At 46.8% G+C, this 21,493-nt stretch overlaps 1 protein-coding gene across 5 annotated transcripts in view; it reads right to left on the bottom strand.

Annotated features, from left to right (window-relative positions):
- The window catches only part of PAX7 (paired box 7), a 166,790-nt gene that overhangs the window by 49,546 nt on the left and 95,751 nt on the right, over positions 1 to 21,493 (bottom strand). For all 5 annotated transcript variants that reach the window (XM_028741572.2, XM_028741571.2, XM_028741569.2 and 2 more), the window contains 2 exons: positions 8,444 to 8,609; positions 6,576 to 6,772 (listed from right to left, as the gene is read on the bottom strand). In XM_028741572.2, the coding sequence (XP_028597405.1) occupies positions 6,576 to 6,772; positions 8,444 to 8,609 (363 nt within the window). The remainder of the gene's footprint in view (positions 1 to 6,575; positions 6,773 to 8,443; positions 8,610 to 21,493) is intronic.

Here is a 21,493-nt window from a genome sequence, read left to right as displayed (position 1 = left end):
TGTTTCCAAATGCCTTATGGAAATAGGAAATCCATTTGATGCAAAAATAAAATAAATTACATATAAAAGAAGAGGTTTGCTGGCTCAGGCATCCTGGTGTCACAGTGTAGCCCGGCATCCTGGTGTCACAGTGGCCAGCCAGCTGGCCCAACGGGAAGCAGGTCCCAATCCCAAGAGCCATCTCTGCTCCTGCCCATAGCTGTCAACTTTCAGATTTGAAAAGAAGGGATCAGCAGCCTCACCTGTCCCGGGGACAGTCTACGGGATATCTAACAATCTGGGATAGCAGCGGGAAGCAGTGGGAAACCGCGCTGGAATAAGGGAATTTCCCGCAAAAAAAGGGAAGGTTGACAGCTATGCTCCTGCCGTTTCCAGAAACTGGTTTTCAGAAGCAGCCCTGGCCCCAGCAACGGAACCACGCCTGCTTGCTTGTTTCTCAAAGGCATTTTTGAGAACAGGATGCTGAACCAAATGGGCCTGTGGCCCCGATCCAGTAGGCTCTTCTTTAACCTGGAAACATGGCCTAAGTACAGTGGTACCTCGGGCTACATACGCTTCAGGTTATGGACCCCGCTAACCCAGAAATATTACCTCGGGTTAAGAACTTTGCTTCAGGATGAGAACAGAAAACATGCTCCGGCGATGCAGCGGCAGCAGGAGGCCCCATTAGCTAAAGTGGTGCTTCAGGTTAAGAACAGTTTCAGGTTAAGAATGGACCTCCGGAACGAATTAAGTACTGTATTTTTTGCCCTATAAGACTCACTTTTTTCCTCCTAAAAAGTAAGGGGAAATGTGTGTGCGTCTTATGGAGTGAATGCAGGCTGCGCAGCTATCCCAGAAGCCAGAACAGCAAGAGGGATCGCTGCTTTTGCTGCGCAGTGATCCCTCTTGCTGTTCTGGCTTCTGAGATTCAGAATATTTTTTTTCTTGTTTTCATCCTCCAAAAACTAGGTGTGTCTTATGGCCTGGTGCGTCTTATAGAGCGATAAATACGGTACTTAACCTGAGGTGCCACTGTACACGGGTGTAGCTGTAGCTAGCAAGATGCCCCACGCAGGACCTGATGGCAGCAGCATTCTCACAACCAAGGGTTTGCAAATACTGCCTCTGAAAGTGACAGAACATAGTCATTGTGGTAATAATAATAATAATAATAATAATAATAATAATAATAATAAATAATTTTATTTATACCCCGCCCTCCCCGGCCAGAGCCGGGCTTAGGGTGGCTAACACCAAAAAAACTTCAGTAAAAACATAATAAGAAAAAAGGAGGGGGAAAAAACACCATTTAAAATACAGGTTAAAATGCAATTTAAAATGCAGCCTCATTTTAAAAGTCAAAACCATAAGGGGAGGGAAACATAAGGGTCAGACTGAGTCCAAACCAACGGCCAGGCAGAACAGCTCTGTTTTGCAGGCCCTGCGGAAAGATGTCAAGTCCTGCAGGGCCCTAGTCTCTTGTGACAGAGCGTTCCACCACGTCGGGGCCAGTACTGTAAAGGCCCTGGCCCTAGTTGAGACCAACCTAATCTCCTTATGACTTGGGACCTCCAAAATGTTGTCATTTGTGGACCTTAAGGTCTGGCAGCCACGGACAGCATTTGGGTTTAGTGGTTCTGTCTAATCCTCTACTGAAGCCATCCACATTGGTGGCCCCCACTGCCACCTGTTTGAGGGAGAATCCATTGCGGGCTTCGCAAATGGAGCATTTGGTAACAGGATGCTGGGCTCAATGGACCTTTGGAGTGGGGTCTTCTTGTGGTCTTGGCAGAGAGTTAAAGGAAGGCAGGGGGAGCCAGGAGGCAAGAGGGGGTGGCTGCTTTGGAGGCTCAGGTTCCAGGAGAGACTCCCCTAGGAAGACAAGTTGTAGCATTTGGGACTTTTTAGTTTCTTCTGTGATGGAACTCCTATTTGGGGACTTCCCTGGCTTTTTTCCGGCCCATGTAAGACCAGTCTGGATAGTTAGCCTTGGTGAAGACTTGACGCTTTCATCCCCCCAAAAGTTTTTTATTTGAGTTTCCACTGAAATGAGGCTGCATTTTAATGTTTTTATGTTGTATTTTAATCTTGTTTTTTAAGCTGTATTTCAATCAATTGCTTTTATATTTGGTGTTAGCCACCTTGAGCCCGGTCATGGCTGGGCAGGGCAGGGTATAAATAAAATTTATTATTATTATTATTATTATTATTATTATTATTATTATTATTATTATTACTACTACTAAAAGGCAAGGTGACAGAAGTTTACGAAATGATAAATGGCACGGAGGAAACAGATGGAGAAAAGTTTTTCTCCGTCTTTCGTAAAACTGGAAATTGTGGGAATCCAGTGCAGCTGTATGTTGGAAGATTCAGGGCAGATCAAAGAAAGCCCTTCGTGCGGAACATGGTTAAACTATGGAACTCACTGCCACAGGAGTGGCTTTAAAGAGGATCAGATGACTTCGTGGAGGAAGGGAGGGCTATCAATGGCTCCTAAACATGACAACCATGTTCTCCCTTCACAAGAGGAGGCACTGATGCTTCCGAATACCAGCTGCTGGCAACCGCAGAGAAAGTTCTTATGCTCAGATTCTGCCCATTGGGACATCTGGTTGCCACTTTGAGAACAGGATGATGGGCTAGATGGGCCAAGGGTCTGATCCAGCAGGCTCTTATGTTCCCAGATAACATCCGAAAGGAATGTGCCTCCTCAATGGGAGTGTAAAAATAACTGTGCCAATTTGATCATTTGGGGGGTGAGAAATGCTCCTTGATGTTATCCCTCCATCGCATGTTGATGTTACCAACCTAACTCACAGCTGTCCATGGAGGTGCAGGTCAATTCTGTGTCCAGGGCAGCTGTCTACCAGCTCCATCTGGTACGCAGGATGAGACCCTCCCTGCCCGCGGACTGTCTTGCCAGAGTGGTGCATGCTCTAGTTATCTCCCGCTTGGACTACTGCAATGCACTCTATGTGGGGCTACCTTTGAAGGTGACCCGGAAACTACAACTAATCCAGAATGCGGCCGCTAAACTGGGGGCGGCCGCCGAGACCACATAACACCGGTCTTGAAAGACCTACATTGGCTCCCAGTACGTTTCCGAGCACAATTCAAAGTGTTGGTGTTGACCTTTAAAACCCTAAACGGCCTCGGCCCAGTATACCTGAAGGAGCGTCTCCACCCCCATCATTCTGCCCGGACACGGAGGTCCAGCGCCAAGGGCCTTCTGGCAGTTCCCTCATTGCGAGAAGCAAAGCTACAGGGAACCAGGCCGAGGGCCTTCTCGGTAGTGGCACCCGCCCTGTGGAACGCCCTCCCATCAGATGTCAAAGAGATAAATAACTACCTGACATTTAGAAAACATCTGAAGGCAGCCTTGGTCAGGGAAGTTTTTAATGTGTGACATTTTGATGTATTTTTAATTTTTGTGGGAAGCTGCCCAGAGTGGTTGGGGAAACCACTTATATTATTATTATTATTATTATTATTATTATTGGCTACTCCACACACCCACGTGCCCTTCCACAATACAGCGGTACCTTGGTTCTCTAACTTAATCTTGGTTCTCTAACTTAATCTTGGTTCTCTAACTTAATCTTGGTTCTCTAACTTAATCCATTCTGGGAGTCCGTCTGACTCCCAAAACCGTTCGAAAATTATTATTATTATTATTATTATTATTATTATTATTATTATTACTCTCTGCCTCCAAATTCTCCCATGAGAAGGTGATGCTGGACTAGGTGGGTCATTGGCCTGATCCAGCAGGCTTTTCTTATGATGTTCAGCCCCCAGTGGCATCTCCAAGTAGGGGTGGGGTGGGGAGATCCGCTCTGGAATCCTTCAGAGCCACTGCCAGTCAGTGCAGGCACCAATAGGCTAGGTGGACAAATGCCCTGTCTCTGCCTAAGGCAGCTTCCTGCGTTCCCGCCTACAGAGGGAAAAAGAGACGCATTGCAGGGCGTCTCGCCACGCAATTGAAGGTCGGGCATTTCCCCCCGGAAAAGAACTTGTTCCTACACGGCGATAAGCCGAAGCAATGAATTCTGATCCCCGCCAGCCCGGCCTTTGCAAATTTGAGAGCGGGCAGAGTCTCTTCCAGGGGGGCAGAAGGGAAAGAAAAAGGGAAATCCGTAATGCCTCTCCCTCTGCAACCATAATGCCAGGATGTTCCCAATCTGCTTTGAGGGATGGAAAGATTAAGAATAATAATAAAAAAATTGCAATAAAATATGTGTGAACGAGGGGGTAATTGTGGACAAATGCAGCATTCAAATTCATTTTTCCACCTCTTTTACACACCATTTCAATCTTATTTTCTGCTTATTAATGAGATCTTGTTGGCAGGGGTGGGCAGAGGCTGCCCAGTTTTGCTGGGTAATTGCACATAATTTCCTTTCTACTAGTGATTTGCATCTGATCTTCTCCCTCCCCCCCACCCTAATTCTTTGCTATTTAACACCCCCTTCTACTTCTCTCCCCTCCTTCCCAAATCTCTCCCTCCTCCTCCTCCTCTTCTTTCCATCCCTGGTCAGGCAATACTTCATTTAAATGCTTATTACACTTAAACAGACACTGAAGAAAAAGGGAGGGGAGGAGAGGAAATGAGACAGAAGCCAACCAAGTCAAAAAAAGGCCTGACGCAATCACCCTCTGCCACTCACGCTCTCCTTTAGTGATGTAACACCCTTAAGGACCGTGGGTTAACTTCGCCAATGACCTATTCTGTACTATTTGTAATGCGGTCACTTGGGGGATACATTTAACACGTGTTAGGAAGCTGTAGTGATGTATGGAAGTGAGAGCTGGACCATAAAGAAGGCTGATCGCCAAAGAATTGATGCTTTTGAATTATGGTGCTGGAGGAGACTCTTGAGAGTCCCATGGACTGCAAGAAGATCAAACCGATCCATTCTTAGGGAAATCAGCCCTGAGTGCTCACTGGAAGGACAGATCCTGAAGCTGAGGCTCCAATACTTTGGCCACCTCAGGAGAAGAGAAGACTCCCTGGAAAAGACCCTGATGTTGGGGAAGATGGAGGGCACAAGGAGAAGGGGACGACAGAGGATGGGATGGTTGGACAGTGTTCTCGAAGCTACAAACATGAGTCTGACCAAACTGCGGGAGGCAGTGGAAGACAGGAGTGCCTGGCGTGCTCTGGTCCAGGGGGTCACGAAGAGTGGGACACGACTAAACGACTAAACAACAGAACAAGGAAACTGCTTATTTGGTCTGTCTTGCTCAGTATTGTCTACACTGACCAGCAGCAACGGCTCTCCAGGGTTTCAGGCCGGGCAAGGATCCAGCATTACTGATAGACCTTGAACTTGTTTGGGCCCAAAGAAAATAGAAGGTGTGTTCTTTCTGTCAATTAATTGGGATGGCTCAGAATTCCCTTCACAGTGCTTTTCAGGGATTCTTCAGCTGTGATTCTTGCACTCGCAGTGGATTGGACCAGATGACGTTTGGTGGTCCTTTCCAACTTTACTGCCCCTGGCTACCTCCATCACAACTTGTGACTTCTAATACAAGAATGGGGCTCCTCCTGTGCCCCTCCAGATATCGCTGGACTACAACTCCCATCATCCCTGACGATTGGCCATGCTGGGTGGAGCTGATGCGAATTGCAGTCCAACAATGTCTGGGAGACAAAAGGTTCCCTGCTGCATCCATAAATAAATATGCAGATTTGTCTAATAACATATTGCAATAGGAAGATGCATGGACAAAGCATGTTGGTATCAATGATTCGTCTTCCACTATTGCAGTTAGCAGAGAATACCCGGAACTATTCATTCATGGTTTTCAAACAGATGCTCTCAAATACAACACCGGGATTCACTGGTTAATTTGTCTGTAAAGTCACATCTCAAAGCAGCTTAAGGAAAAAACCTTCATGACAAATCACAAAAAACAAGGCTGACCGTTACATCTGTAGATCAACAGCAAATCCTAAAACCAACTGTGCTAGCAAACCAAAGTCCTGAAGGCGCAAGAGGGCCTTTACTCATTGTCTGCATTGCAACAGAATCGGGGCTAAGCAGACATTGTGGGATGTCCTCAAATATGTGGTGGCACTTCCTTCCTTGAAGGGCTCTGTTTCCGTCTTTGACTGGGTGACCTGGCAATGCCTCAGTTTAGCCTCAGCTGCAGACCTGTAGAATTGTTTAACTGCCTAAGAACTAGTAACTGGGTTTGCTTCTTTCCTCCACCCTTCCAATCCCCGATTGTAAGCTTGAGGAAAGGGAATCATTTCTGATATTGGTAAGCAACTCTGGGAGTCTTCTGGGGAAGAGTGGGGGGAAATAAGCAATGGGGAACCTGCAGCTTTCGAAGTATTGTTGGACTACAACTTCCATCAGCCAGCGTAGGGTTGATGGGAGCTGTCGTCCAACGCCTTCTGGAGGGCTGCAGGCTGCCTATCCCGGCTTTCAACAATAAGCAAATGAACAAAACGCTGCGGCGCTCAACTAAGGACACGTGGGAACTGGAGCTCTTATTGGGGGGCCATGTGTTCTCCCACTTTCCTCACGCACTGCCTACAGTTTAGGCCGGAGACGATGGCAAAACACAGGTGAGCAGCCTACCTGGGGAGAGAGGCCATTGCTGACAGGGTTCATGTGATTGGCAGGAGCTGCGGGGTTCATGAAGCTGTCGGAGTAGGTGGAGAAGCCGTGTCGGGTCCCGTAGGCGGAGCTGGAGTCTGCGGCAGCGGCAGCCAACCCTCCCTGGTGCATGGTGGATGGTGGGAGAGGCTGGGGTCTGTGCACAGTGCTGCCCCCATCTGTGGGGAAACGAAGCATCGGGTTAGAAGCAGTGGCTGTCATCACCTAACAATCACTGTGTTCCTTTGGGGAAAGGCTGGCAGGATGGAGGCGCCATCTTGACCTGAGGCCCAAATCATGTTCCCACCATCTGTTTCAGCGGAGGTCTGGTCCATTGGGGTGAATGGGGCATTGCCCTAAATTCTTTCTTACAACTCATCCAGCGGGTGGCCCTGCCTGTCACCTTCCCCCTCCTCCTCTTCCACTTGAATCATGGATTCATCGAGTTGGAAGGGACCCTGAGGATCATCCAGTCTGACCCCCCTCCAGTGCAGGAATATGACCTGTCCCTTATGGGAATCAAACCTGCAACCTCGGCATTATTAGCAGCACACTCTAATCAACTGAGCTATCCAGTTTTCTGCTTGACCCATGCTTTCTAGGGATGAGTCTACGCGCTTTCTCCCTTGCCCCACTCCTTTCTCAGGGAAAACCAATTTAGCACTAAACCGAAGCAAACTATCTTGCTTTGATGTACTGATCTGAACGCTGTTAGTAACCTCCTGTTATTTTCTCATGCCCAGCTGTGGAAAGCTGTCCCTGTTGCTAAAGTGAAGGGGGGGCATGTTATAGATTTGGGTGGGACCCCCTCTAAAGCCTAGAAATTAATAAATGGTAGGATTTTGATTGTTTGGGCTGTGAAGCAAGAAATACAAGCTGCAGAGGAATTCACTAGGGCTGTTAAGAAACAGAGCCACCGAGAGCCTTTGGCAATGCAAGAAGAACTCCTTCCTCCTTGCCCCGTGGAGGTGTGAACAGAAACTGAGGATTTGCCAGGGTAAAGGCTGGAAGAGATTTTTACCAGGAGATGGCGGGGATCGAACCTGCAGCTGCCAGTCTACAGAGCAGGAGACAACCCAAATTGCTGGTTGCTCCGAGTGGTTTTCCCCAGGGAAAAGCAGTGGGAATAGAGGAATTGTGGGTAAGCCCTGAGTCTCAGTGTTGCCCCTAGAAGATCTCAGCTATCATTCGCTCTGGCTCAGCCAATCCCTGGCTCTGCCCACTCTGTGCCAGTCAGACTAGGAACTGGGAGAACCAGAGTTCAAATCCCCATGTTCTGTCGTGAATCTCACTGGGTGATTCTGGGCCAGTCCCTGCCTCTCGGCCGAAGCCCCCTCAGAGGATTGCTAAGAGGATTAAACAAGGAGGGATGGGTGGGACCACGCCTGCCACCTTGAGGTTTGATATAAACGCCATCCATCAACCTGTTGGTTTCTGTGTGTTGCCACTGTGCAGTGCTTTGGGGTCAAAAGACTCTGTTTTGCATTCCAGACATCCCAGGCTGTTGGAAGTCTCACAGAAGACAGGAGACGGATGTGATGTTTACTGGTTTCCTGTTCCTTTGTGGTTCAGTTTCTCTCTGCTTTCACAGAGAGAGGATGTTTCTTTTCTGTCTGCGTAGCTTAGTAATAAAACTCTTAGCATGTAGCTCATATTTCTCGTCCTTCCCTGTGCTGGATACTCTGCATAATGGGAACGTGCTTGGAGCCTTATCAGAGACTCAGGTCATTAATTATCGTGGGAGGAGAGAACGGAGGCGATTCTGGAGGAGTCGCTCGGTTGAAGGCAGGTTCCGACACAACCCACCCATCAAAACAACCCACTTTCCCACCCAAGCCCTCAGCACCCACCTTGGGAAAGGGTGGTGGTTGGGTAAGTTGAATCTGGCAGCTGGTACGGAGGCAAAGTAGGCATCCCAGTCGGAGGGAAGCCCCCCGGCAACAGGTGATTGAATGCTGCCAGCTGATTGGCCCCGGCCTGCTTGCGCCACCGTGCCCGCCGGTTGCTGAACCACACCTGGGAGAAGGGAGAGAGGAAGGCAGGAAGTTATGGGGGAAGACACATGCCAAGGGGTTGAACCCGAGACCTTCTGCATGCAAAGAAGGGTCTCCGTTCCCTGAGCTATGGACTCTCCGCATTGTCATTGTCTAGGGAGCAAGTGCCACGAATGATCTGACGCCCTGGCACCATCACCACCTGCTGCAACCAGTGCCGGATTTACGTATAAGCTAAACAAGCTATAGCTTAGGGCCCCACTCTCTTGCCCCCCCCCATTATGAGTCTTTGTAAATTGTGTTTCTAAAGGAACTTTTGTTATTGCCAAATTCCAATGTGTTTGCATTATTAAGTTTGTTATGAATAAAAATCATTTTAAGTTAGAGCTTAATAATTATTTCACTATTAATATACTTAATTGTATTTCAGTTCAACAATTACTTCGATAAAATACATATTTTGTTATGCGCAAATGGCTTTAGCTCCATATATTCAACACAAAAACCAGTGACAATTTGTTGTTGACAAAGGACAGCTGGGCATATAAAGGGCCCCATTACCTTCAGTAGCTTAGGGCCTCATCAAACCTAAATCTGGCCCTGATGGCAAACCATCTTCCAACCCTTCAGAACCATCTTTTCTAAAAGCCTATTCTTGCACAGGCTCCATGCAAAACAAAAAATGGCCACTAGGTGTCAGGACAGGGCAGGCCAGCAAACAGGAAGGCCCTCCTTTGGCCCCCGTCTGCCAGTGGCCGACCACTGTCTTACCATCAGCCCCCGGAAATCCTATTGGATTAGCAGAGCCGACTCTGGCCTACCAGGACCATTTCTGCCCTTCTGAATTATTTTCTGGCAATCTGTGCTTCCTTTGTGCACGACACCACTGTTAAAAGCTAGCCAACTTAGAATCATAGAGTTGGAAGGAACCTTACAAAGAACATCTAGTCCAACCCTCTGAAATGCAGGAATCGTGGCTAAAAAACCCCTCCACATTCTCTCCCCATCCATTTCCCCTCCTCATAAATCCTGGTGCGCAATTATCTGAGCCAATCAAATTGTACCATATGTATTCCAGCTGCAATCTGTGTCTGTTTTTTTATTTTTTTTATTTTTTTAAAAACTCATTTTCAATTGAATCCAAAAACTCTCAGGGCTGATTCTGGTTTGAGAAGGGGACGGGGCTAAGCTTTCGAGACAGTTGAGAATGCAGCTGCTGAGTTCTCCAGGGCCTAGAGGTCTGGGAGACCTGATTGAATTTCACAGCAACAGGAGAGGGGGGAGGTGGAATAGAATAACAACACAAAACCCCTAAAAGCTGAAGGGGCGGTGGAGAAGTTGAGTTGGGGAGCCTGATCTGTGTGTTTCTAGTAAAGGTTTGGTTGACGACTCTGGGCATGTTGAGAAGACCAAGCAGGGAAAGTTAGCTCTTCCTTTGGTAGTCTCACATTGATCCACCCCTTTCTAAATGAGATGTTGGGTCTGCTACAACCTAGGACCTCATGGAGGCAAAGAAGATGCTCTTCCACTGGGATATGTCACTTCCTCATCCATAGAACATAGGAACCTGCTTTATACAGTGTCCATCGGGCTCAGCACTGTCTACACTGACCGGCAGCTACTCCCTAGGGTTTCAGACAGGGAATCCCTCCCAGCCCTACCTAGAGATGCTGCAAAAGACTAGGGAATTCGGCATAGAAAGCAGATGCTCTACCACCGAGTTATGGCCCCTTCTTTAAAAACGAAGCAAGATTCTAGTCCCCATAAAAAAGGTAAAGGGACCCCTGACCATTAGGTCCAGTCGTGACCAACTCTGGGGTTGCGGCACTCATCTCACTTTACTGGCCGAGGGAGCCGGTGTACAGCTTCTGGGTCATGTGGCCAGCATGACTAAGCCGCTTCTGGAGAACCAGAGCAGCGCACGGAAACGCCGTTTACCTTCCCGCCGGAGCAATACCTATTTATCTACTTGCACTTGGACGTGCTTTCGAACTGCTAGGTTGGCAGGAGCAGGGACCAAGCAATGGGAGCTCACCCCGTCGTGGCCGACCTTCTGATCGGCAAGTCCTAGGCTCTGTGGTTTAACCCACAGCGCCACCCACGTCCCTTCCCAGCAGGTTAGGGACAAGCAAAAGAGAGAGCTTGCTTACCCCAGGGACCCTAAACCTATGGTGAGAATGGGGAACATGGTGCCTTTCAGCTGTTATGAAGGTATCTAGGGGCAGTAAAGGTAAGTGATGGTCAGAGTTGTGATGGAGGTAGCTTGGGGCAATAAAGGTAAGCTATGGTCTAGTTCAGGTATGGAGAACCAGTGGTCCTCAAGCTGTTGTTGGACTACAAATCCCATCACCCTTGACCACTTGCCATGAAGTCTGATGGGTGTTGGGAGTCCAGCAACAACTGAAGGGCTGCAGGTTCTCCATCCCTGAACTAGATGGTCATTTGGCTTTACTGCCCCTACCGATCTCCCTCAAAACCATGCCTTCTTTTAATGCAGGGATGGGCGACCTGTGGCCATCTGGATGTTGTTGTAGTCTAACTCTCCCATCACCCTGACAGTTGGCCATGCTGGCAGCTGGGACTGATGGGAGCCGAGGTCTGACAACATCTGGAGCCAAAATCCCTGAACTAGACCATCACTTTCCTTTACTGTCCCTAGCAAACTTCAGCATAACTCTAATCCCTTTTAATGCAGCATTTCAGCATTTCAGACAGGGGTTCTCTCCCAGCTCTACCTGAAGATACCAGGAACTGAACCTGGGACCTTCTGCATTCAAAGCAGATGTTCTACCACTGAGCTACAGCCCTTCCTTAGATTCATTACACCCATTGGAAACTTTTCAGGCGATTTTCATATCATTTTGTGCCATTACGATAACTGGATTTAATACTGTTAGGATTTTCACCTTGTTGATTAAGGACAAGGAACCACGAAACCAAGGATTGTTTCTCCAGCAGAAGCTAGCTGGATAACTCCAGGAAACCGAGGCAGATATGCTATGATGCAAGAGTCCTTTGGGACACATCCGGCTCCTTTATTTGTTTGACTGCCACTAATCATGGAGGTTTCATGGGCTTGCCATGGCTAATATCCTTTCAAGGGACCGGTCTTCCTTCCCGCAAGAAGATTCAAAATACATTCCTGACATTTGCGCTGGCAATATTCCCCTCCCTCTCGCCAATTCTTTGAAAGGTGGCTGGAGAGACTTTTTTATTTTTGAAGGAAAAAAGAGATGTGCTTATAAATCAGTTTATTGGCGGTTAAAATATACAGGATTGAGCGTCAAGAGGGAAATGCAAGACCCACTTCAAAGGGAACCTGTTTCCACTCCACCACAGTGAAGGTTTTATCAGCCATTAAAAAGATTCTCTTGCCAGGGGAATCTCTCTCCCAAAAGAGAGAGAGAGAGAGAGAGTTAATCCCAGAGTGACCGTCAATTCCTTCAGATATCAAACTCCCACTGTGAAGATGGGGGAGAGGAGTGAGGAGGCAGCCCAGAGGGATTCTGGCTCCCTTGTTCCTGGCTTGGGGGGGGGCAGTGTTACCCAAAAGACCACTTCCACCAATGATGACATGGGCCAGACTCACACCATAGATTTAAGGCATTCATTAGGACACCCTTTTAAATAGACTTCTCCCAAAGAATTGAGGGAGCTGTGGTTCATTAACGGTGCTGAGACGAGACCCCAATACTCTCCTTACACAGAGCTACAATTCCCAGAGTTCCCTGGGAAGAAGTGTTGGCTATTAAACTGCTCTGGGAGGGGAAGAGGGATCTCATACATCTGAAGAGTTGGAAGGGGCCAAATGTCATCTAGCTCAACTCCCTGCGATACAACAATCTTTCGGAACCTGGCCCCAGTGATTCATGCAATGGTCACCTCCAGGCTTGACTACTGTAATTCGCTCTACGCAGGGCTGCCCTTGAAGCTGTCCCAGAAACTCCAGCGGGTGCAGAATGCTGCAGCGAGGCTCCTCATGGGGTCTCTGCCATTGGAGCATATTCACCCAGTGCTTTTCCAGCTGCACTGGCTCCCGGTGGAGTACAGGGTCAGATTTAAGGTGCTGGTTTTGACCTTTCAAGCCCTTCACGGCCTAGGACCCTCGTACCTACGGGACCGCCTCTCCCGGTATGCCCCCGGAGGACCTTAAGGTCCATAAATAGCAACACCCTAGAGGTCCCTGGCCCTAAGGAAGTCAGATTAGCCTCAAACAGAGCCAGGGCCTTTTCAACACTGGCCCCGGCCTGGTGGAACGCTCTGTCTCATGAGACCAGGGCCCTGCAGGGTCTGATTTCTTTCTGCAGGGCCTGTAAGACAGAGTTGTTCCTCCTGGCCTTTGGCTTGGAATCAATTTGATTCCCTCTCCCTCTTTCTTTTTTCCTTTCTCCTCCTGTGATGGAACTCCTATTTGGGGACTTCCCTGGCTTTTTTCTGGCCCATGTAGGACCAGTCCGGATAGTTAGCCTTGGTGAAGACCTGATGTTTTCATCCCCAAAAAAGTTTTTGATTTGAGTTTCCATTGAAATGAGGCTGCATTTTAATGTTTTAATGTTGTATTTTAATCTTGTTTTTAAGTTGTATTTCAATCAGTTTGTTTTTATATCGGTTGTTAGCTGCCCTGAGCCTGGTCTTGGCTGGGGTGGGCGGGGTATAAATAATAATAATAATAATAATAATAATAATAATAATAATAATAATAATAACAACAACAATAACAATAATAATAAAAACAAACAAACTACAACTCCTAGAATTATTTTTTTTTGGAAGGGGGGAGGGGCATGACTGGTGTAGATATGGACATAGCGAGGCATCTGCCAGGGCTTTACACACCTACAGGGTCCCACTGATAAGAGTCCCCCCCACCAGACCTGCTCGTTCTGCTCACCATTGAAACCCACTGTTTTTTTCTCCACCAGCTTCTGACTCAGATAAACCTTGTGGTGGTGAGGAGGAAGAAGCCATGGAGATGTCGCTTCCTGCCTCACTCATTGGTTGTCTGCCTGGCGAGCCAACAGGTGGCACAGTGATGAAGAGCAGGGGTAGGGGAGTCCTTTGCAACCTGAGGGCCACTTTCAACCTTCTGAAGGGCCAAAAAGATCTCTTAGATCCAGCGACCAGGGCTTTGTGTTTGGGGTGAGGTGCCCAGTGGCATCACTCTGCTGAAGGCCCCTTGAAGTCTGACTTCAGGCTCTGTTCCCTAACACAGGTGGGTCCTCCCCCCACAAATATGATACGTGGAATGAAGACACTGTTTTAAACAAACTCTTGTCCCATCCATGGAGGACAGACTCTCTTCAAAAGATGCCCTCCTTTCCCACTTCTACTCTGCTCTGACTTCTGTTATTGCCATCTGCCAGAAACAGATGGCAAACTCCTCGGGTCAGGAGGTGTAAATCATTAGCTGAAGAAACTTGCCTATAAAAACACAGCCCTGTCACCTCAGTGCAAAACACATTGACTGGGTGTGGGTGACATTGCTCCTTTTCAGAGGTTTCCTCTCCCCAAAGCCATTTCAAAGAGGATCAGGCTGATTCGTGGTGGAAGAGAACGAATATCACTATCTTCTAACCATGACAGCTATGTTTTCCTTTCCCATTTGGCCCAAGAGACCCTTAACATTTAAGGATTAAATCAGAGTGATAGCAGCCTATTAGGAGTCACTAAGCAAGCAGGGTGGTGTCACAGATGGCTATTGTCAGCCAATGAGTTTTGGCAAAAAGACAACCATCACTGAGGGCAAGTGAAGTCATCTGAGAGTCAGGGCAATGGCAATGAAAAGCCCAACAGTTCCACACAGAATTGTAGAGTCGGAAGAGACCCTGAGGATCATCTAGTTCAACTCTCTGCAATGCAGGAATATGCAGTTGTCCCATATGGGGAATTGAACCTGCAACTTTGGTGTTATCAGCGCCACACTCTAACCAACTGAGCTATCCAGGCTGTCATAGAGTGTAGAAAGCTGGGAGGCAAATCTAAACATTGCTGTGGATCTCCCCTGCCCTCAAATTCTCTCCTTGTGAATGGCAGATGAAATTGATGGACTACCAGAGATTCTTAGAAGACTGGAGTAAATATATGAACTATTTGAAAAGAAATAGTAATGAACAGATTACGCTAGTAGGATTGCAAGAAGTTTTGTAAGGAGGACTATTTGAAATATTACAAGAAAGATTATGCGGAGAATTGTTAGTTAATGATCATTAAGAGTAATAGAGAAATTAAGAAATGCAGAATAAGTGATAAAGAACGGAAAATCATCAGAGGTGCTCATGGAACTCAAAAATATTGTATAAGATAAGAAGTTATGTTAAATGACTGTTGATATGTTTTAAAAAAACCAAATTCTCTCCTTGGTAGAAATCATAATGCACTTCAGATTTTTGTACATTAACTTGGAGCCATTGTCAGACACTTCTCGCTTCCTGATCCCCTTTCACAGCACCCTGTGACTTAACTGGAGGGCTTCTAACTCTCATAGCAGTTTAGCAGTGCGATGCTGCAAAGCAAAACGTTACATGTGCTCAGGGTGCACTCAGCCCGATGCAAGGGAGACCTGAGGTGTGGTCGACAGTTGTTTCCGCTCTCTCCCAACCCAGCAGCTGCACAGACCCTTCCCTGCTGGGATGGGGCTGGAATAAATTAGACCGGCTCTGGGTCGCCTCCCACAATTTGTCAGGCAAGGAGGGGAAAAGGGAGGTCAGGTGGAGATCTTCTTGCAAGGGGATGGGGAGAGAAGAGAAGTCCCGTTGGGAGCCTCCTTAGCTTAATGAGGACTTGATGCTGAGGGAAGATCGATGGGAGGGTAAGCAAGCTGGTTAAGTGGAAACAGAGAGAAGAGACTCGTCTTCCCAGAAGTGATCTGTCATCTTGGTTTCTCTACATTTGCAGAAACAGGCAAGGGCTGAAGCCTTGAGCTCACCAGCCAACATGTTGGACTTTCCAGCACCACAAGTTGTGGAGGGTTGAAGACTCGTTGCTGATTTTGCAGCAGAGGTCCTGTCTCCAGTGTCCCAGAGCTGGTCAATCGGCATGAAAGGGGAGCTTTTGAGCCACTGAGAAGGAAGTCAATTTTGGCAGGAGCCAATCAGCGAGAAGGCCATGGAGGACTGATTCCTTGGGTCACTCTGGAGAAGGACAATGAGGAGGAGGAGCTGTTCTGGATGCTCCAAAACTGAGCATTTAGGAATACCAAAAACATGAGTTTCAAGGGAGTGGTGCAAGTTCTGTCAGTATGATGGAACTTCACGGAAAACGCAACTTAAGTCACTCCAATATAAGATCTTGAAGCATCGCCCAGGTATGTGTACAGATGAATAATAGAATCAAAAAACTGTAGAGTTGGAAGGGACCCTAAGGGTTTCCCAAAGTTGGGTCTCCAGCTGTTTTTGGACCACAATTGCCATCTTCATTGGAAGTGTTTAAATAGAAGTTGGACGGCCATCTGCCAGCGATTCTTTAGCTGTTATTCCTGCATCGCTGGGGTTTGGACTAAATGACCCTCGGGGGTGCCTTCTGACTCCACAATTCTATGAGTCTATAATTTATTCTCTTATTATTCTGCTGCACCATCAGGATCTCCATGACTTCTCTCTGGTTTTAAGATTCTATAATGTTAACCCTGAGGGTTATTTTGTAGTAGGATGCCTGATGTGCATACAGAAGGCCACGAGTTCAAATTCCGACAGATGGGAAAGACTCTTTGTCTGAAACTGTGGAAAGCTGCTGCCAGTCTGTGCAGACAGTATTGAGCTAGAAGGGCAAGTGGTCTGATTTGGTGTAAGGCCACTTCTTACGAAGCCTGGACACCTTGCACCCAGCTGGAAAGGGCTGGTGTGAGTTCAGGAGTTCAGGGGACAAGGAGAGAAAGAAAGCACCAGGAACTGGAATGCTGGAAGGATTTGGGGGTGCAAGGTGCGTCTACCTGATTTGATTTGGGGTAGCAGACATGGCTTCCTTGTTTGGCTCTGGTTATCCTCTGTCGGCTTGCATGTTTGGAAATGGACAAAATGTTCCCAACAAACGCTGTTACTACATCTCTTGCAATCTTTCCTTAAGAAACCAAACTTGGGTCCTTCTGCTCTTGAAACCTCTCCTCACTCGGAGCTGAACCTTGGAAGATTCAAGACAGACAAAAGGCGGTACAGTGGTACCTCGGAAGTCGAACACAAGCCGAGGGACTTCCGGGTTAGCGCCATCGATTAATGGCGGATTCCCTCCGAGCTCCGGAGGGAATCGGCTCTGCAGGATCGGGTCTTGCCGCTGCGGCGACGCGGGGACCCTTAAAATCACAGGCGCAGAAGCCTGTGAGTGTAGTGACTCGGCGGGCACCATTTGCGCCCCCCCAATCTGCGAAGAAGCCTTTTTAAAGGCTTTGGAACGGGGACGGGGTGCGGCGTGGTGCTGAGAGTACTGAGAGTGAAGCCGCAAGCCATTGTCGGAGAGCGCTGACTTTTTCCTTTGAACAATTGGACTCTAAAGCAACAACCCGTGAGTAATACGAAAATTTGGACTTTAAAAGAAAAATTTGTTGAATTAGGAACGTGCGGGGAAGGGTTAAAAAGGAAGTCTGCCCCCCCTCTTTATAAACAACTTAAAGCAAAGGACCTGCTAGCTAAGGTCGAGAGAATTTTCTTCTTTTTTTTGTAAAAGACCTTAACTTCACGGTTTGACATTACAAGAATTCTTACTGGAGGATAAAAGACTAATTTTGGGAGCTAAGTTTCACCCCCCCGGACCCGGGAGCGTCCCGTGAGAGAGCCTGCTGATGAAATACTGAAGAGTTTGACAGCTGTCAAGTAAGCTGTCAAGACGGAAAAAGAGAACCTTGCCTTTGTTACTTCTGCTGGTTACATTTGCTACAATTTGTTGAAAATAAGGAAGGGCTGATACAAAATAATGTGATTTTTGGACTTGAGCTGAAAGGAATATTAAGGAACTAAAATCCCCCTAGAGGGGTTTAGTGACATTACAGGAATGGCTGGAGGAAGGAAAATCCAGGCTGAATTGGACAGAGCATTCGTTCTCTTGGGAAAGTTACAAGGCCAAACTGATGTTTTGGCTACAAATGTTATGACTCTGGACTTAGCAGTAAAGAACATTGTTGAATCTGATAAGGATGCGAAACAGGAAGCCTATTCAACTGGACAAATAGAGAAACTTGAGAGTTTTGAGAATATGGAGAAGGAGACATACGTTGCCCCTGAAGAAAAGGAAGGAGGAGCTGAAATCTTGCAGATGTTAAAGGAGAGTTGTACCTTGAGGCCTGACATGATGGCAACAAAGGAAAATAAAAGTCTGATGTGGAAAATCTGGCCTGAATTGGAGAGTGGAGAACTGAGAGATCCCCTTATGTGGAGATCTGAAGACCGAAGGATTATAAATTTGATTAAGGTGGAAGTTGGAGCTTTGGGGAAATTTGGATTTGAAAGGTGTATGAAACAAGATTTGGAGTACCCCATAGGCCTTTTTCTTAAATATGGAGGTCTGGCTGGAAGAAACGCGGATCCTGTTGGGCCGGAGCCTCTCCGAGATTTGGGATTTAACATTAAGGACAATCAAAAAGACCGGCAGAGAGGAATTGAGAGAGAATTAAGAGCCTCGGACGTGAGATCTCCAGGCTAAACAGAATATTGAGACTGATGGATATTTGTTGGGGACTGAAACCGGGGAAAGGGTGGGTGGAGTCTGGGAATCCAAAGGGTATATAATTATAATTTGTTTTGTTTTTATTTGGTTTTGCTATCTGTATGGAAATTGGGAAAGTCGTGGAAGGGAAATTTTGGTCGACTTTAGGAAAAATATTTAAGAATGAATAATGAGGTATAAGTATTGATGTTGAAGTTTGGATAAGTTAAAACTGGTTTTTAAAATGGGCTAAATTAAATGAAAATAAGGCTTGTAAAATAAATGGAGGAAATGGAAGAAAGAAGAAAAGTAAAATAACAATATGTTAGAATAAATTATTAAGTCAAAGTGGAGAAATAAGTTAAGGATTTGCTGAATCGACAATTTAAATTGGAATACAAGAAGGGGAGGTGTGAGGAGGTCTGAGAAACAAGTTATAAGAAAATAAGTAATTGAAATTTTATGTGTTTTTAATTGTTTTTAAGTTTTGGATTTTTGTATTTTTGTTATTTTTTGTCTATTTTTGTTTTGTGTGGTTTATGAAAATGTCAATAAATATTCATTGGGGGGAAAAAGGAAGTCGAACACAATCCGTTCCGGAAGTCTGTTCGACTTCCAAAATGTTCGGAAACCAAGGCACGGCTTCCAATTGGCTGCAGGAAGCTCCTGCAGCCAATCGGAAGCCACGGAAGATGCATTGGGCGTTCCAGTTCCAAAGAACGTTTGCAAACCGGAACACTTCCTTCTGAGTTTGTGGCGCTCAGGAGCCAAAACGTTTGACTCGCCAGGCGTTCAGGATCCGAGGTATGACTGCACTTGACAAAGAGCAGCATTCAACGCCCACAAGAAGCAGGCACAATGACCAGCTTGGACGGCTTTAAAAGAGGATTTGACAAATTCATGGAGGACAGTGAGCCCATGCGTAGCTTCTAGCCAGAAATTGCTATACTCTACTTCCAGTGTCATGAGGCAGCGACGCTTCTGAATCCTAGTTGCTGGAAACTACAGGAAGGGAGAGGGCTCTTGCCTACAGGCTTCCCATTGGGGCATTTGGTTGCCCATTGTGAGAACAGAATACTGGGCTCAATGGGGCCCCTTTGGCCTAACCCAGCAGAGCTCTTCTGGTGTCCTTACATAATTTTTTTGGGAATGCATAAGAATAAAGACTTTTGCACCCTTCACGGCACTCCTGATGGGAACCTCTGCCTGTCTCTCCGTGGGATGCAATTGAAAACCTCATCAATTTTGGGGAGAGGAGAAAAAGAATTAAATTCAATGTCTCCCACGGGAGGTGGTGGACTCTCCTTCCTTGGAGGTTTTTAAGCAGAGGTTGGGTGGCCATCTGTCATGGATGCTTAAATTGAGATTTCCTGCATTGCAGGGGGTTGGACTAGATGAACCCATGGGGTCCCTTCCAACTCTGCAATTCTCTGATTCTATGATCTGCAAATCTCTGCTCAGCCATGAAACTCTCACTGGGTGACCTTGAGCCAGCCGCTGCCTCTCAGTAAAACCCACCTCACAGGGTCGTTGGAAGGATAAAATGGGAAAGGAAAGGAGAAGAATCATGTACGCCACCTTGAGCTCCTTCGAGGAAAAGTGGGATATAAATGTAACCAACAGACAATAAATGAATAAATAATCTTGCCAGACTTTTTCAGAAATGGAAAGACGAAGAACTTCCTGCTAAGAAAAGAACGGATAAGGAAAGCAATGGATTATGTTGAATCGGCAAAGCTAACAGCTAAAATAAGAGAATCTCCATTTTTGAAGAATGGAAACCTTTTTCGGATGATTTGAAGAAATACTATGACATGAGCAGGTCTTGAACTATGAGCAACAGAACAGTTAAAGATGATTGTGTTACGACTATGTTAAAAAAAGGGAAGGCAGGATGTAGCAAAGGGGGAGATAAGAAAAACATCACGGAAAATGGGATGAGAAGTCAATGAAGTCAAATATGAATTTTACGTGGAACTTTTGGAAATTTGATAAAAATATTTTTTTAAAAAAGGTTGCCAGACTTAGTTTTTCTTCTTCCTCAAAGTTCTAAATTGCTTTTGTGGTGCTTCCCCCCCCCCCCCATCCGGCTTTCTCCCTCCCGTCTTCATCAAGAACTTGACGGGCTCAAAATTTGTAGCTCTCGAGAGCCAGTAAAAAGATCTGCTCAGATACGCAGAAAATTTTACAAGTGGGGGTGGTGGGGAGGGAGGGAGAGGGGCGGCTGGCTTAGAAGTGGTGGGAAGAAACCAGTCGTGCCAGCCTGACGGAATGAGAAACCCATCAAGAATGCAAGTGGAGGAGCAGCTGCTGAGAGCCTTCTGGCAAAACAGAAGTGGTCAAAGGGCCTTGGAGGATTGGCTTGGATGGTGGTAGCCAGGGTGGGGTGGGGGTTTGCAAACTCCGCTGTCAGATAAAGAAAGGGGGTGCCATCTCGGTATGGAGAAATTCAAGATAAAATCCGTAGTTTGGGTATTGCTCTCGAGAGCCTTGAGGCATGTGACGAAAGTTACCGTATTTTTTGCTCTATAAGACTCACTTTTCCCCTCCTAAAAAGTAAGGGGAAATGTGTGTGCGTCTTATGGGGCGACTGCAGGCTGCGCAGCTATCACAGAAGCCAGAACAGCAAGAGGGAACCTTAGGAAGAACTTTCTGATGGGGAAAGCTGCTTGACCGTGGAATGGACTCCTGTGGAAGGATATGGACTCTCCTTCCTTGCAGGCTTTTAAAACAGAGGTTGGGTGGTCATTTGCATGGGATTCTTCAGCTGTGCTTCCTGCATTGCAGGGGGTCGGACTGCCCAGATGACCCTTTGTGTCCTTTCCAACTTTGCAGTTCTATTATTTTATCATCACAGTTTTCCATTCTCGTTTTACCAGTCTGGCCCAACTATTTCATTCAACACCTTTAGAACCACACTGTGCAAATTGCAATTACCGTATTTTTTGCCCTATAAGACTCACTTTTTCCCTCCTAAAAAGTAAGGGGAAATGTGTGTGCGTCTTATGGAGCGAATGCAGGCTGCGCAGCTATCCCAGAAGCCAGAACAGCAAGAGGGATTGCTGCTTTCACTGCGCAGTGATCCCTCTTGCTGTTCTGGCTTCTGAGATTCAGAATTTTTTCCCCCTTGTTTTCCTCCTACAAAAACTAGGTGCGTCTTGTGGTCTGGTGCGTCTTATAGAGCGAAAAATACAGTGCATACAGTGGTACCTCGGTTTATGAACTTAATCCATTCCAGAAGTACGTTCTTAAACTGAGGTGCACTTTCCCTAATGA

The sequence above is a fragment of the Podarcis muralis genome, chromosome 7, assembly GCF_964188315.1.
Source record: "Podarcis muralis chromosome 7, rPodMur119.hap1.1, whole genome shotgun sequence".
Taxonomy (NCBI): domain Eukaryota; kingdom Metazoa; phylum Chordata; class Lepidosauria; order Squamata; family Lacertidae; genus Podarcis; species Podarcis muralis.
Note: the sequence above shows the minus strand (reverse complement) of the source record. Positions and strands in the feature narration are given on the sequence as shown.